The 16,437-nt window shown below is 43.0% G+C and overlaps 1 protein-coding gene across 2 annotated transcripts in view; it reads left to right on the top strand.

Moving 5' to 3' along the window:
- The window catches only part of DCUN1D3 (defective in cullin neddylation 1 domain containing 3), a 25,609-nt gene extending 10,437 nt beyond the window's left edge, over positions 1-15,172 (top strand). For both annotated transcript variants that reach the window (XM_071444111.1, XM_071444113.1), the window contains exons 2-4: positions 83-158; positions 4,863-5,395; positions 7,348-15,172. In XM_071444111.1, the coding sequence (XP_071300212.1) occupies positions 4,965-5,395; positions 7,348-7,831 (915 nt within the window). In that variant the 5' untranslated portion in view covers positions 83-158; positions 4,863-4,964 and the 3' untranslated portion in view covers positions 7,832-15,172. The remainder of the gene's footprint in view (positions 1-82; positions 159-4,862; positions 5,396-7,347) is intronic.
- The last annotated feature ends 1,265 nt before the right edge of the window (positions 15,173-16,437 follow it).

Consider the following 16,437-nt stretch of genomic DNA (forward strand, 5'->3'; position numbering starts at 1 on the left):
TGGTTCTCAGTGATTTGGTGCATTTCATGGTTTTCATAGCCTCTTCTAAAGGTAAAGATTTGTGTGGTCTTTTGTCTTTCAGCATTCTATGTGGAAGCCAGGGAGCCTGAAGGAAGCTGTGAAGCAAGTGGAATGATTCCCTGTGTAGCTGAAACTATGTAAGTACGAGATGTTTGCTTACAAGATCACTTGTCCAGCACAGTTGTTAGAGCAGCAATTGCTTCTGCTTCAGCAGTGGCAGTGATCCTCTCCTGCCTCCCCAGTGGGAAGCTCTGTATCTGTTCAGGGCTGCAAACAGGCAGGGCATCCATGATACTGTTCCCTACTCTCAGCTGTTTTTAAAGTCATGTGTCCCTAGCCATTAAAAGGTAGATAATGCATAGTGGAGTTCTGTAAAATTCTTAGACTATCCTCAAGTGTTTGTGAAAAGCTGAGGCTGGGTTGAAGCTTAGTTAAGCTCTAGTTATGTTGTCTTTGCCTTAGCTGGTGAAATGCTACTTGGAAAGGGATTTAATGGTTGGCTGAGCTGTTTCCCCTTTTGTTATGAGATTTCCTAAATTTGTCTTTGAGGTCTTCTTAAATGTATGGAAAGCTTTTTCCTCTACTCTCTTGATACTTTTGATACTTGTAATGAGTTTTGAAACTCATTATAAATACCTTCTGATGCAACACTTTATTAAACAGCATAATGCTTGTTTTGCTTGTTATTCTCTGGACATATCCAATAATTTCCATTACTACAATGACATCAGTCATTATAGAAAAATACTGGGTTACTTAAATATCTCCTTTGCATCTTCTCTCCTCCTGCCAGCTCCCCCCCACACTTCATTAGTGCTGTTTTCAATTGTGCCACGGTGTGCTTGTGTGATTGAGAGTTATTACTGAGTCACTTTGTTTTGCTCCCTTCAAATTTTGGGTTATGTGTGATCTGGTCACTTGAAAATGGAGGAGAAATGCTGCAAATTCCTTACAGGACTTGAAAAAAAGTCCCACACAAAACCCCCACCAAATCAAAAAGCCCCCCAGGCATTAGCCAAGGCCTTTGTAATCTTCTCTAGGTTTTCATTTAACGTGTGGGGCCATATGGCTCTGCACATCCTTTGTTCTTAGAGGGTGACCTGGCTTTAGCTGGCTGTATTCACCAGCACTCATCTTCCTGTGTTCCCAGCTGCTGACTCCTTTCTGGAAAGGTGCAGAGGAGGTCATTGTGGATCTCTGCTTTGCAAGAGGAGGATGGCCTCATGGGCATCTTGGTGATTCATATGTACTGGAGATTATTGCTCAATACTTTTCTGAGTAATAGACTTCTTTGGGAGCACTGCATCCTGTAGCACTGAGCACATTCCAACCTTAGCCCTGAATCTTGATCCTTTTTAGTAGAATAGCAAAAGCAGTGGTCACTGCTGCCTTTTATGTCTTGCTTTTATGCTGTACAAGCCTCTTAGTAATTTTGCTCTTGGGAACTGATCCTTTTGGGAATTGATGCTTTGCCACCAATCCAGCCTAACCTTTGGGTACACAATAATACTTGTAGTTTCTGATCCAGCTGGGAAATCTCTGTGCAGGTGCTTGTGTTGTGTGACAGTCACTTTGCTCTGCAGTGAACACACAGCTCTGTTCACCTTCCTGAGGGTGCTCTCTCCCACTCCTTGAGCTCTGCCTTCCCTGCAGCTCCTGATGCTGCAATTAGATCCTCTCTCCAGCCTTCCATAACAAAAGGGCTGGCTTCTCCCACTTGTTTCTGTCTCCTTCCAAGGCTCTTGTTCCTTTCATGCCTTGAAACCTGAGTCACGTAGGAAGCGGAGGTGACTCGTTAGTGAAGAGGATCCAGCTCACGAAGGCAATTTACAAAGGGTAACTGATGGAGTGCCAAAAGACTTTTCTCTTACAAAACCAGATACATGCACGAGCTGCCAGCGGATGCAGTCTGGATTTTTTTTCCAAGCTGGTTTTGCTATTTTTGGGGTAGAATGCTTCTATGTATCTGGCACATGGCATCAAGTTTCTTGTAGAAGAAAAGTGAGGAATTGCAGCAACTGTACATCAGTATCTTCTAGTGTTTGTTCATAAGGAGTAGGATGGTGCTCTGAAAACTTCCTTGGTGGGGAGGAGGAAGGAAGAACTCTGTTACTGCAGGGAAGAGCAGTGCTGGAGTGCTCATGCAGTGGCTGTTCAGGAGCAGCATTCAGCTCTTTGGAAGGCAAGTAGGAGCACAGAAAATGTGTTTGTTAGAGGGGTACAATGTGAGGGAGGTGGATAACTTGCATCTAGGGGTTAATGCTACTGGGACTGCCTGGTTTTGGAAACTGCCAGTGAGGCACCGCCTTACATACAGGTGTCTAATAATGCTGGCAGATCTTCCCCCTGTCAATTGTAGTGCTCTTTTTGTGACAGCAAATGACTTGAAAACCCATCAGTTTCATCACATTGGTGATGTCACTTTGGAAACCTGAACATTAGATTGTTATCATCAATAATGCAAGCTGTTGCTTAGGAAGCATGACAGCATGAGTCACTTTTATTAGGAAAATTGTGGACACAGGATGTCAGTCTTGCAAACTGCCTTTAAAAAAAATTCAAATTGGGATTCCTCAAGTGAATTAGATTCATCTGTCAATTACAATGTGTGTGATTTGACTACTTTAGAGGAAAGTACTGTTCACTAATAGGCAGCTGTTCCTTAACTTTCCCCTTCCTCCATAGGGAAAAGCTGTTCCAAATCACCAATAGCTAATAACTGCTGTTAAATCTTTGAGCAGAAAGTTTTCTATGCTACCTAAGCTCTGCTTTAAACTCTAATGCTAGTTTGTACTTGGGATTTTTTATTCTGTTCTTTTAGCTGCATACTTCTTTCTAAAGAAAAATTTGTCCAGTGTGGTGCTAGCTGCCTCTGAGAAACTGATGGAAGAACAAGAATTAGTGTAGATTGAGCATTTGAATTTGGATGAATTTAAAGATTGAGGAGGGGAAAGCTGGTATGTGGGAGTTAATCACTAAGCAGTTTTTACACTGCCTACTAATATCCTGTTTGTTTTGGTGTAATGAAATAATGACTGGTGTAGACTGGAGAGGACGATGTTGCTCAGGCACCTGGCAGCACAGAAATCAGTGCCAGGCTGTGCTTCACAACTCACAGAGCTGTCAAGTACCAAGGACCAGTGAAATTGTCCTATGGATTATTTATATTGACATGCATATTTTTATATATCCTTTCAAATAAAAATTATTGCAAATTTCTTGAATACATTCAATCAAACTTTGCTTGCCTATAAAAATGATGCTGCAAAGTTAATCTTTAAAGCATTGTGATGAAAGAATATATAATACCTTTGTTCCTTTGGCTGCTTAAAAAATAGGTATTTGCTAGTTTTGTGTGTGGGTTATGTGCTTAAGAAAAGGGACTGGGGAGGGAAAGGGAAGCCAGGTAGTCAAAACCAGCATCTTGACTGCTGTAGTTCCACTGGCAAAATTTTTTTGCTCATGAAGCTGCACATGTGCTGTTTTGTCAAAACAGGTATAATGGCTGAGAGATTAATTTTTGTAATCCTGATATCTGAGAATTCATCTGTACTTGTTGCTTCTGTTGGTTTACAGTTTTAAAGAGGACTTCAGTCTCGGTAAAGGTTTACCCAAGAAAGAATACAGTAAAACTGACATGTATTTCTATTGTATTTCTTAATTTTTAAATTTTTATCTCTCTTCTTTTGTTGTTCTAATTCTCAACTGGAAGCTATACACAAAGTCACAGCAAACCCAATTTTTATGTTTGAAGCTTTTGCCTAACTGACAGCAGAGGTGAAATGCAAATTAGTGGGTAAAGGAGGACTGTGATAAGCAATTGCTTTCTTGGAGCTGACATTTCTGAGAAACAGACTGTCCTTGGTGTGGCTGCTCACTGATAGGGCAGTGTCAGAGTGTTAGTTTGGTTTTAACAGGGAAAATTGGAGAACCCTTTTCTCTGGGCAAAATATCTTTTCCAAATATGCAGGGCTTTGTGATTTATAAAGAGTATGATGAAATCATTCTGGCATTTTAATTTTTGTTTTAAAAAAAACCCCTCTGAACTGGAATTACTACTTCTTATCTGCATGTGTGTCTGTCTGAAGAAGTTTCATTAAGAAGGCCCCCTCCCCTGTCTGTCTCCTTACCTGAAGGGAGGAGCCCACTTGAAACAATGAACAATTTCTGAATACCCTCTTGCATAAGAAGTTTGCCTCCTTTCTGCAGGCACACTCTGTGTATGTTTTAAGTACAAACACTAGATTCCAAACTCTGTTAAAAACAAACACACAACTTTCACTCTCTCTCCTCCTCCCCAAAACCAGCCAACAGCCAGCCCCTTCCTCCCCCCTCCCTGAGAAGTCCCTTTTGCTGATTTGCTGGAGGTACAGTCTAGATCCAATGCTTAGGTCTCTGCCAGGTTGTCCCATCAGTGTCCCTGTCCTCCTTTCCCTGCTTTGTTTCAGTGTTTTTATATTCTAGATATAAAATGTGGGTATACTTTTAAAAACCATTTCCTTTCAAGTATTTCTGGGTTAGAGTGGTCTGTTGTGATGAAGCCTGTACATGAATCAACCTCTTTGTAACCTATGCTGCAGTAAGAATTTTAGGAATTTCCTTTATTAGGACCCGTTAGTATAGTGTAGCCGCTGAGTGAGCTGCATTGATTTCTAGGTAAAACAGCCTGAAATTGCCCAAAATTTATGGCATATTCCAGCCTTGTGTACACTGCTCCTTTTCAGTATGCAAAGCTTAAATATCCTGAAGCTGACTGCTTAATGGCTAGTGTTATCCTACATTTAATACTTGAACCATTCTCCACAGAGAGGCAGCAGTTTGACTGTGACACTGTTTTTCAGGTTAGCTGAGCGCTGCTGATGGCAAGGTGAGATGTGTTGAAGAGCAGCTGCGAGGGTGTCCAAGGGCAGGGGGACCGTGCTAGGAGCTGGGCTTGCACCATCATGGGCCAGTGTGTCACCAAGTGCAAGAACCCTTCTTCTACCCTTGGCAGCAAAAATGGGGAGAGGGAATCTGGCAGCAAGTCCCACAGCAAGAGAAGTGCAGTCCACAAAGACGACCACGGCTCAGCTTGCGGGAAGGCTTCAGGAGACATTCTTGTGAACGGGACAAAGAAAACAGATGCTGCTGTAGAGTCCAGTCAGCCTCCAACGTTTTCTGGAGATACAAAGAAAGACTCTGTTTGCAGTGCAGAGGAATCTTCTCTTCAGAGGATTGGGGAGTTATTCAGGAGGTACAAGGACGAGCGGGAAGATGCCATACTGGAAGAAGGAATGGAACGATTTTGCAATGACCTCTGTGTTGATCCCACTGAATTTAAAGTACTAGTTTTGGCTTGGAAATTCCAGGCTGCTACCATGTGCAAATTTACAAGGTTAGTTCTTGTAGAACTTGTAATTATTTTCATATGTTAAAGTATATCCTGTCAGCAGTATGTTGGAGAGACAGCCTCATTAGCTTCACTTACTTATTTCTTCTAACACTTGCATTTTGATCAAATTAATTCCTACCACTGCAGAAGGTAAGCTTTGTATTGTCTTCTTTTCCCCTTCCCCTCACACTGGATTTTAGAAAATGTGGTTTTGGCCATTATGCTGCTAGTGATGAACAGTGTAGTGAGATTCTGTAGACATGAATTTATTCTTGATTTACCAGAAGCAATTTACTGTATCCAGCATTATCTTGGTGGTGAGATTGGTCACTGAAATTAATTTCTCCTTTACAGTAATGTGAGATTCTTTAGTAATTGCTACTAACTCTGTTAACAGTTTGTGAAAGAATGACAGAATTGTTCCTGTCCAAGCAGTGTAACACTTAATGTCTTTTTCCAAGAGTAATCTTGTTAAAGCATGGAGAGGGAAGGAAATGTGAGGGTTTTGACACTTGTAGCTGTTTCATACTAGCTGACAAATGATTGCTGTTGAAAGTGCTGTGTGCCCTTCTGGACAAGGGGCTCAGTCAGCAGGCTGACAGCATGTGTGATGCCACAGGAAACAATGGAATGGCTAAAACTTCCCCCACTAAGCAAGAGGCAAACCCAAACTGCAGCAGAGTCCCCCAGCTTGATTAGCAATATCCAGGTAAGAGCAAGGGAAGAGTGCCTACAAGGACTGGCAGGGAGAGAAGGAATTTTTTTATTTTGCCCTATGTAGATTGGTTTGAGTAATGCTGCTTATTTTTACTGAGCTTATTACTTTGGTGTTCAGAGCCTTGACCCAAGCCTGTGCTGTGCACTGGACAGCATCTTCAGAGTCTTTGTGGCTGAGGGTGTGTGTCAAAGGGATGAGTTACTCTGGAATGCAAATGTGGATTTACTGGAGGCTGATGACACAGGTATTTGCTAAGATGGTAAAGGAATTGTAAATAGTGTCTGTGATTCTGCACAGCTACCATGAGTGTTATTAACATGGTTTTAATTTCCTTGGAGAGGACAAATCTAGTTGTGAGAGGTTATATTTGTTGAAGGGCACACCCTATGGTACAGGTGCTGATGGATTCTGCATCAAGGAAAGTGCTGTGGTCTGTTCTCCTGAGTGCTGCTCCATCTCTTGCCTTCCCTCCAGCCTGTCCTGTGTCAGCCTGCTGGCTCTCCTGGTTGGCTGTTACACCTGGTTGGCTGTTACACCTGGTTGTGACACCTGCTCACAAGCATCAGAGAGACTGGAACTAAACATGTCCCACTTGGCTTCAAGCAGGGTCCGTGCACTGCGCTGTAGCCCCTGTGATGCTGTGCTCCCTTCCATGCTCTCAGCAGATGCCTTGCTGACTGACACCAGTGGCTCCCCTTTGGTGTTTCAGGCTGAAAGAGAACCAAAAACCACAGCAAAAGTAGAAGTCAACTGCTCTGTCCCTTGCAAACAGCTCACCCAGAGCATGGGCATTTACACATCAGCAGTATTGAATCAAGTTGGGGTAAATGTGTTAGTTTCAAACACTTAGAATTTCTTCTGTGGCAAATTGGATTAACTTTTTTAATGTGAAAGGCATTCCAGGATGTGGAAATGTCCAGAAAAGTCAGAGAGCAGAATCTTTCAAATGTTAACAGTGTCCCAGCAGACCTGGGGGTTGTGTGTGGTTCCCCATGCCTTACGGAGTGCCTTGGAACTGTCTGTCTTTCCAGTGGCTCCTGTGCCAAAATCCGTGTGCCACTGGGGCTGAGGGTACAGCTTGTCTGGGGCTGAGGGTACAGCTTGTCTGGGGCTGAGGGTACACCTTGTCTTGTCCAGGTGATCCTCTTTTAGATTTGGTGTAGCTGAACGGAGACAGGACGTGTTCGTGAGGTCAGTGGGAAGGGCTCTCTCTAACTTCTCTTCTCTTGCTTAACAGGAAGGAGTTTTTTGAAGGCTGCAAAGCAATAAATGCAGACAGCATTGATGGCATTTGTGCAAGGTTCCCCAGCCTCCTAAACGAAGCCAAGCAGGAGGATAAATTCAAGGATCTCTATCGTTTCACTTTCCAGTTTGGCCTGGACTCTGAAGAAGGACAGAGGTCGCTACATCGGGAAATAGCCATTGCCCTTTGGAAATTAGTCTTCACCCAAAACAAGCCCCCTATTTTGGACCAGTGGTTACACTTCCTAATCAAGAACCCCTCAGGAATCAAGGGAATCTCCCGGGACACGTGGAACATGTTTCTAAATTTTACTCAGGTGATTGGACCGGACCTTAGCAACTACAGCGAGGACGAGGCCTGGCCGAGTCTCTTTGACACCTTTGTGGAGTGGGAAATGGAGCGGAGGAAAAAGGAGGAGGAAACCAAAAGCGTTCTGTCCTCGGACACAGAGGGGCCCTGTGCGGACGGACAGACCTAGCAGCAGCGACCAGAGCGACTCCTTGCCCTTCACGAAATGTAAACTCTGGATGTTTCTGGAAATTACCGAGGCTCCAGATTTTTCTACTTTACACCTTTTTCTGCCTTGTCTTTGAAAGGGCTCTAAAATGCTGTATCATGTTTTAGGCACTTTCTTAATTTTGGTTATTCCTTTTACTCTTGCCCTGAAATATTTGACCCTGGCTACAAGTTAAGCATTTTTTTATTTTATTTTATTTTTAAGACTTCAGATTAGTATAAGTAAGTCTGATACTTCTTGCACAATGTAGATCTTTTTAGTTAGGTTAAATTAACATTGCTAAATTATACAGTGCCAGATTAAGTTTTTTCATACTACATCTGTCAGGGCAGGTCTGTACTGTGTGTAGTGCTGTTTACATTGTTGAAATTTTAGGCTGTAATAATTTTAAGGTTTTATACCGAGACGAACAGCAGTGTTAACTATAAATGCATTAATCCTGGGTAATAAGGCTCTAAAAACCAACATAAGCAACAGCTTTTTGTAATATGGCTAATTCCCATTTTGAGCTAACTCCTAGTGAATGAGTCCAGATCATTCCTTTTTTTGGACTTTCAAACTAAATGTTGGGATTGTTTTATAAAATTACTGTACCTGTCAGTCAACTGAGTGGTAGATGACGATTTATATCTAAATCTCTTTACACATTCACATAATAAAAGAGCAGTACTACCTCAGTTTTATTGAAAGTGGACTTGTTGATGGACTTCCATTTTCTCTGGAAGTTGTATTTTTGTGGTTACATGAGAATATTTTTACTTGACTAAAAGAACCAAAGGTTCTGCTTCTTAAGTTTGCTAAACATTGAGAGAAGCAACACACAAATCCTAAGTCTTCAAGGAAAACTGTGGTATAATTCTGCTTTAATTTGTTTGATTTATACCTAAAGTATTACCTTACTTGTCTGGCAAGCACAGTACTTCTATCTAAGGAACTATCTTTTGCATTAATATTGACAAACCAATTTTTTAAAGCATATGTTTAATTGCTAAATTGCAGTTAATACTCCACACTTTCTGGAGCAACAATATCGGCATCTGATGACAAAGTGAATTCTTAATGTGTTCTTAATGACAGCAGTGTAGATGAGTCATTTTTAGACTGATTTGATAATATTTGGATAGGAGTCAATTTATTATTTTACAATGCCTGTATTGGGACTATTTGCCTGTTGAAATTGTTGTGACTTAAAGGGAGTTTTATTAACACTGGTTGAAACTTTTTTGGTTATTGATGCTACCTTTTTTAATTTTAGTATGTCAACTTTTTTACACCTTTTGGTAAAAGGATTGATTGCCAAGGCTTTCTGTATAGCCAAGTGCTGGCTTAATGAATTTGATACACTTCTGTTACACACCTTTTATTTTCAGAGCTGCATTTCAGGATCATAAACCAACTTCAGCTGAAACAAAACAAAACAAAACAAAGCCTAGACAGTCATCCATAGCATCTAATGGCTTTTGTGATATAAGGGTTTTAAAACTAAAGGGAAACAGGTTTTAAGTGGTGAGCTTGTCACAGGTCCAGGGTGTTGTGCTTTGCACAGCTATTGTGCCCCACAGGGGTTAGCAGAGAGAGGAGTGGAATCTACCCAAATTCTGGGTCTGGCTTTGCTGGTATGCAGCCCTGCAATGGCTTGGCTTGGAGGTCATAAATCACTAACAAAGTGTGGGTAATGCAAACTGTTTAAAAACAAACCCACAAGCCACAGATAGCATCTCTTTCATCTAATAAAAGGAGAGTTTGGTCCGTGATGCTCTTGCTGGGAGACAAGCTGTGGAAAGCAAATGTGGCTGTTTTAGATACAGCTGAATCTGTCCCTTTGCAGGAGAGCCCTGAAGTTGCTGTTTTATGGGTAAATACACCCAAAGCTTTGTCCTTGCTTCTCTAACTTTCTGTGGCACTAAAGTGTTTGGCAGCAAAACCTTATTGTGATTTGGTGAGCAAAGCAGGCCAAAGCACTCGTGCTGGAATCGTTGAATTTATGGTGAGACTTTTGCTGGTGCTGTTATTTTTAAAAGACTAAAATAAATTTCCCAACAGAGGCTGCTTTGTTAGGAAAAGTTCCAAATGGAGACTGATTTGATAGTAAATGAAGACTGTATTTGTAAGTTTGAGACTCTTCATTCATTCAGCTATTAAATGCTTTGTTTGTCACTTATTTTTTTCCCCCCTAAAGGAAATTTAAAATGTCCAGAGTGTGAAGAGTAACTATTCAAATGGGTAGCTCACCAGATGGCAGCTTCTGATTTACACCCTAGCATGCAGCAGCCCTAAAGGATGAGGGATAGAGCTCTTTAAGGAAGGTGTTTATCTTGTGGTTGGAATGTGGACAGCAGTGAGGAAATCAATCTGTAGCGCATCAGGCTCAGCCATTTTAAGGTATCAGAGGTAACACAGCTGCTTTTTAAAGGCAGAGGTGAACACACAGGAAGGGAAAATCTGGTTTCCTGTTGGGGAAAGGACATACCATTACCCACGAGTTCAGTGTGGGGGACAGCCCTGCTCCTGTTCTGCTGCTTCAGCCAGGCAGGAGCAGCTCCACCCACTGGGCAGGGTACCTGCAGAAATAGCCAAATGATCTATCTGGGGAAGTATCACTTATCTTTAGCCTAATTTTAGTCCTTTCATTACCATTGACAGAATGCAAACCAGGCCTGTGTCAGTTTTAAACTCCTGAAGCAGGAGCTGAAGGTGCAGCTCTCGGGCAGTGCTGGCAGTGAGTGGGGCTGTCAGACCTCTTGGATTGCCTGGTGATTTTGTGATCCCAAACCAGACTGCCCAGACTCTGTAATGCTGGGGTGAGGGAATGGGGTTTGTGTGTTTGTCTCTGAGAAGTCTTTAATAATATTGGAGCCTCTGAAAATATGCTTGTTTAATGGTTAAACTGTGAATATCTGTGGAACAGGCCAAATGCATTCATTCTTCATTTTTATATAATTTAATTCTTCATTGTGTAGGGCACAGGACTGTAAGTGAGCAGTGATGCTGATGAAATCCTTGAAACCATTGCAACAGTTTAATTTTTTTTAAAGTTAGATTATGCATTAGGAAACTTTATGCATGTAGTGAATCTGCTGCAACTTGGGATAAATAACTATAGATAACTATATAGATAGTTGGAGTAATATACTGGAAAACTGGTCTGATATCCACAATCTGTGGCATTTTACTGCCTTCTCTTATATGCAAAGAAATACAACTCCTGTAAACTTTAGCCCCTAGTAATAAAACACTGACCACCTACACCATATTATAGCTTGCAACACCTGTAAAATTTGGCTTCCAGATCAACTGGAGGCTTAATCGTGCTAATTTTCCTTTGTGTGGGTGCATTTCTGAGGTCAAAGACTCTCTATTGATTCAAGTAAGGGTTTGAAAGATCCTGCCCATAGCTGGCCATAAAACATGACTGAGGCAATGAGTTGGAATTGAACACCAAATTGTGAGTTTATTTGCTGCTGGTGCTATTCTACATGGAGAATTACAGCTTTTTAGTACTGTGCAATCCTGGTGAAAGGACCACAGGAGAAGGACCACAGGTCTGGCAGGTGGCACAGACACAGCTGGGGCTGTGAGAGCTGCCTCCCCAGGCTGGCCCAGCTCTGAACCAGGGCAGGTCTCAGCCAGGCACAGTTCAGAGCATGGAATGAGCTCTGGCTGCTCTGCTGGGTCTGAGTTGCTCAGGTTGGTGCAGAGGGTGCAGCCCCTGCTCCTGTGGCAGTGCTGGGGCAGCAGCAGCTCTGCTGGGTGACTTTATTTCAGTCTGTGTGTCCATCAGAGCCTGAAGAAGCCATGGATCCAGGGCTAGCCTGTCACCCGTGGTTCCCAGGCTGTGCACTGACCAGTGACCTTAGACTTTGTGTGACACTGTCTGCATGAGCCTTGTTTCCAAAAAAGCCCAACAAAGTTCAAGAAACACCATGTAGTTAATAGGCACCTCAGTTGTGGTGCAGTTTGTTGGCTGAGGTTACATCATTCCCATTCTTTGGTAAATAATTGTCATTGTGAGTTTCTGGGTCTCGCAGCCTTGCGTTCTGCAGTGTGATGCTTTTCTAGGAGGTCCTCAGTAAATTGGGCACCCAGTTCTTCCCCTGAGCCCACTCTGCTCAAAGTATGTGCATGTGAATTTAGCCTTTCATATTAAAAAGGAAGATGCTTAACCTGAAATTTAAAATTCTTCAGGGTAGTCCTTCAATATGGAGAAAAACATATTTTTTCAAATAAGTATTAAAGCAAAGTGTCTGCTTAAATTTTGTTGTGTGCAAACAAACCCACCAGTGTTAACATTTTCTCTCTGGTCTGTTGAAGATCGAACCTTTGGTTTTATGGTGTGAACTGAAGTGAAATTCATGAGATTGTAAGATAGAAAGAAGGCTGTAACTCCTTCACCATGAAGTACGTAGGTATCTCTACCTCTTGTTCTTAGACTTGAATAGTTTAAGGCTACCATCCTTTCGTCCCAGGATTTTATGCCTGGATGAATAATCTATTTTTTTTTAATTGACCCAAGTTAAGTATTATCTATTTGCCATAGTTTTTGGTATCCTGTGTTTAACCTGTATGCAAAGGACCCTTTGGAAGGGGGCCGGGTCAAGCTGCAAACCAGAGTTGGTCCTCCCGGGTGCTACTTTTGGAGTGCAATAGAGCAGCTGAGCAGAGCTGTGGCTGTGGCTGTGGCTCAGGGGTTCTGTCACCACACGTCCTCTTCCCTGGTCAGGCTGCCTGTGCTGACAGTGAATTGAAGATGGAGCAGCTGCTCCCCAAGAGGGAGCCATCAGCCTTTTCATTTGCCCTTGAAAAGCTTTAGGAACCCACCTGATGCAGTGCCATGAGTGTATTTTTCTTTTAATCAAAAATACTGTGTTTTGTTCCATGTTGGACTGGACTTGTAACCACCCAGCAAAGATGGGAGCTGCAAAAGTGCAAAGGCTACACGCATCCTTTTTCTCCCTGAGGTCAGAATCCTGCTCAGGATGAAACCCTTGTGCTTGAGTAAAGCTGGAGTGTTCTCAAGAGAACTGGAGATGCCAGAGTGGCTTTGGTGCTCAGCTGTGTTCATTAATGCATTGGGGGTGTTCTTCTCCATGCAACACATCTGTGCCCTTCCTTTCCTCCCCCAAAGGAACTGCAGCACAGGTCCTGTCACAGCAAATCCCCCATTGTGCGGTGCTGAGGCAGCTGCTGCTGCAGGATCCCTCCAGTGTGAGAGCTGCTTTTGGGGGGGACCTCTTGCACTATCAGGAGGGGCATCTATTTCAAGAGAACAGGGGGGGACATGTGAGCCAGCAGGTGAAAAGAGCATGTGTGTTCTTGTCCTAACAGCTTGCCTTAAATCACTGACATTGCAGCGGTTCCTTGCTACTATTGCAATCCTCAGTCTTTGAAAATCCAACAGGTTCTGTAGGTAATACTGTTTTTTGTTTAATTTTTAATAAGTTTCTATCTTTGCATAATTGCACTCTTCAGATTAGCCCTTTTTGGATAACGTGTCATTTCACACACAGGAAAAAATGTCCATCTCCAGTGTTTGTGCTGTAAAGTGTTTCTTTTTATGCCCTGTAAGTTATATCTGGACTAAAGGTTGCCTACTGTTGAAGCAGTGTGTTTACTTGAATGTTGCCATTTTATGCAGTTACAGCTGCTGACTCTTGCTCTTCTCTGGGCCTGTGAGAGTGGAGATTGTGTGACCAGAGCTGGCAAACCTGCACAGGGGATCAGTGGAGCTGAAGGCTGGCAGCTGCTCCCATGAGTGTTACACCTTAGAGGACTTCACAGATCAGTGCTCCATATTTGGAACTTGTGACTTCTTAAGTCATGCTAAACAGAGTTATTTGAAAATACACTTATGTAAGTTTGAAATAGTCTTTGAAAAGGAGATGGGCTGGCAGGAGGGTTGGAGGGCCTGGTGCTGTAAGTTGTTGAGTAACTCAAGTTCCAGGAGCCATGGATGGCACTGGCAGGGCTCTGTCCTGAGCCAGCACTGCTGGGGTTTGCACTGCCTGGTCTTGAGGGCATGAAGCAACCACAAGGCCTTGATGGGCTCTGTGGAGAAGGGTCAGCCTGGGAGCACTGGCTGGTGCAGCCTTGTTCTTTCTTGTGGATCCTGAGGCCCCAGTTCAGCCTCAAGTCCCTCTCTGTGGAAGGAATGTGTGTTGGTAGTGTTTGCTCCCAGAGAGGTAACTCAGTGTGACTGGGGAAGTACTGGGAGCAGGCTTGGTGTGGCTGTGTGTCCCTGCTGGGCCTCTGGGCTCCTCAGCAATCCAGCCAGGGTGGGCAGGGGCACATCTGCTGCTCTTTGTGGGTGTTTTGCCTTTTCAGACTTACCCAGGAGATAACCCTGTATGAGCCAGATTCCTCACTCTGGGAAATGATGAATGTGTTGCATGTCACAGAGCAGCCCTGTGGTTCCTCTTTGGGACAGCAGTATCAGAAGTGCTGTGTAAATGTAATGCTTGAAAACAGCTGGAGTAAATTCTGTTTCATGTAGGATCTTTATTTCAAGGGGATGCAGCCAAATTTGAAACCTCATCTAGAGGAAAACTGGGAGAATTCCAGGGCAATGCATCTGCTGAATCCCAATCTACTGAATTGGTTTGTAGTTTTACAGTTACCTTTCTTACATCGAATTTTCTCACCGTTGGTGTCTGGAACAGAATGGAAACAGCATCTTATGGAATGTGCAATCTAAGGCACAATGCAAATAGGGTGTGATAAGAAGGTTGTCTTTACTTGATAGCAATCCTGAGTGCAATGTTTTTGTTGTGTCCCTTTTGGAAGAAGAGCATTAAGTACAGTCTGAAGTTTTTCTTTTCTTACAAGCAAAGCATTGGTTTGTCCATTACTGACTTCTTGTGAAATTTGTGCCAGATGTATATTAAATATTTTGGTGCTTTTTCTAATCCAAGCTGCCATTCATTTACCTGTGAGATTATTGTACTTCTGTATATTTAAATGACCAACCCCTTAAAGAAAAAAAAAAAACCACAAAAAAAAATCCTTTAGTCACAATGTATCCTGACTACTGTAGCCTGTAAATGTTCCAAAGCTTCTGGGTTTCCTGTATTGCAGTAAGGTCTGAGGGGAGGGGAACAGCTACAGCAATCTCACCCACTGGGAAGGGAACTCGCACTGTTGTGTGCGTTACTGAACAAACGAGTAACATTTGTGGTGTTTACATAACGACACATTGGTGTTCACTTTTTTGTGCTCAAGCTTTGTACAAAATGTCTTATTTAAAGCTGAAGTCCTTTTTACATTTTTCAATTAAAAAGGGACAAATTACTTATTTTTTCATGCCTATGAGTAGGACTCTGCTAGTTTTATTTGTCATGTCAGTCTCTCCAGCAGGATCCTGGATGCTCGCTAAGTCCTGGTAGAGAGGTGACCACAACATTTTTAAGTGTGTGGAAGGAAAACTGGCTGGTTTTTTTTCAACTTTGCAGTGCAAGTGTCTGCAGCAAGGAGATGCTGGATGTGAACAGCTTGAACAGGAGTGAGTCCTTAGAGAGGGATGAGTGCTGGGGTCAGTCTGCCTGAGCTCCTGCTGCACTGGCTCCCTCTCACATTCTGTAGTAGCACTGATGTTATTGTTTATGCCAGTTTGCAATAGCTGCAGCCAAAGGAATGCCAGGCTCACCTGAACTGGCCAAAGTACCTTTGTGTGAGAAAAAATTGGCTGCATTCATCTTGCTGAATAATAGATTTAATTTTCAGGTGGCTTTAAATTTAGCTATCAGTGACACTGACATGAGCATCTTCTGCCTGCTCACTGCTGCTTCTGGGCTTTCTCCTGCTTTCCTGTATTTGTGCCTCCTCCTCCACGCAGCAACTCCCAACTTCCAAATCCCAAGACAAGGAGAGAGCCCAGTGAACTTAGGGTTGGAAACTAGGATGGTATAAATATTCCATCAGCTGTATTTAATAACTTCTGGAATGGTAACTATTTCAGCTTTATCTTGGCCTATTCCAATTCACATGAAAAAGTCCCTCATCTCATGGTCAAACCTTTTAGCAAACATTTCCTTTAATTTTTCAATTTTTTTTTTTTCGGAGTGCCTAAAGCTCTCCTAAGCATCTTTGTGCTTGGAAATTCTGTATGTTAACAAGAGATGCTCAAGCAGCCTCTATTTCAAGTGGCAATGGTTGCAAAGGATAGGCTGCAAATCACCTCATCCTGCTTCCAGCTCCCTGTGGAAAGCGAGGCTGAGCAAAGTCCACACAGCCATGTGCTTTCCTTAAACATCCCTTGCCCCTCCCACAGCCACAAGGAAACTTCTTTCTTTTTTCTTTTTTTTTTTGGTGTGTGACGGGAGGGTGGGGGTGGTCAGGGAGGGAGGAGAAAGTGGAGATTGTCCAAGTATGAATCACTGATTCCTCCTTTCCATGGACTGAGTACAGCACTTTCCCAGAAAGGAGGCAGTGGCTCCAGGAGCTGGCACTGAGTGCAGAAATCCAGGCAGTTCCTGGGCTGGCTGTTAACTGCTGAGCAGCTGCTGCAGCCTCTGCCCTGCCTTGCCTGGCTCATGGCCTGGATGTTCCAGGGGAGAGCCCCAGCTGCTGCCTTG

This window comes from Agelaius tricolor, unplaced genomic scaffold, assembly GCF_023055355.1.
Source record: "Agelaius tricolor isolate 1412-34295 unplaced genomic scaffold, bAgeTri1.0.p SCAF_19, whole genome shotgun sequence".
Lineage (NCBI taxonomy): Eukaryota > Metazoa > Chordata > Aves > Passeriformes > Icteridae > Agelaius > Agelaius tricolor.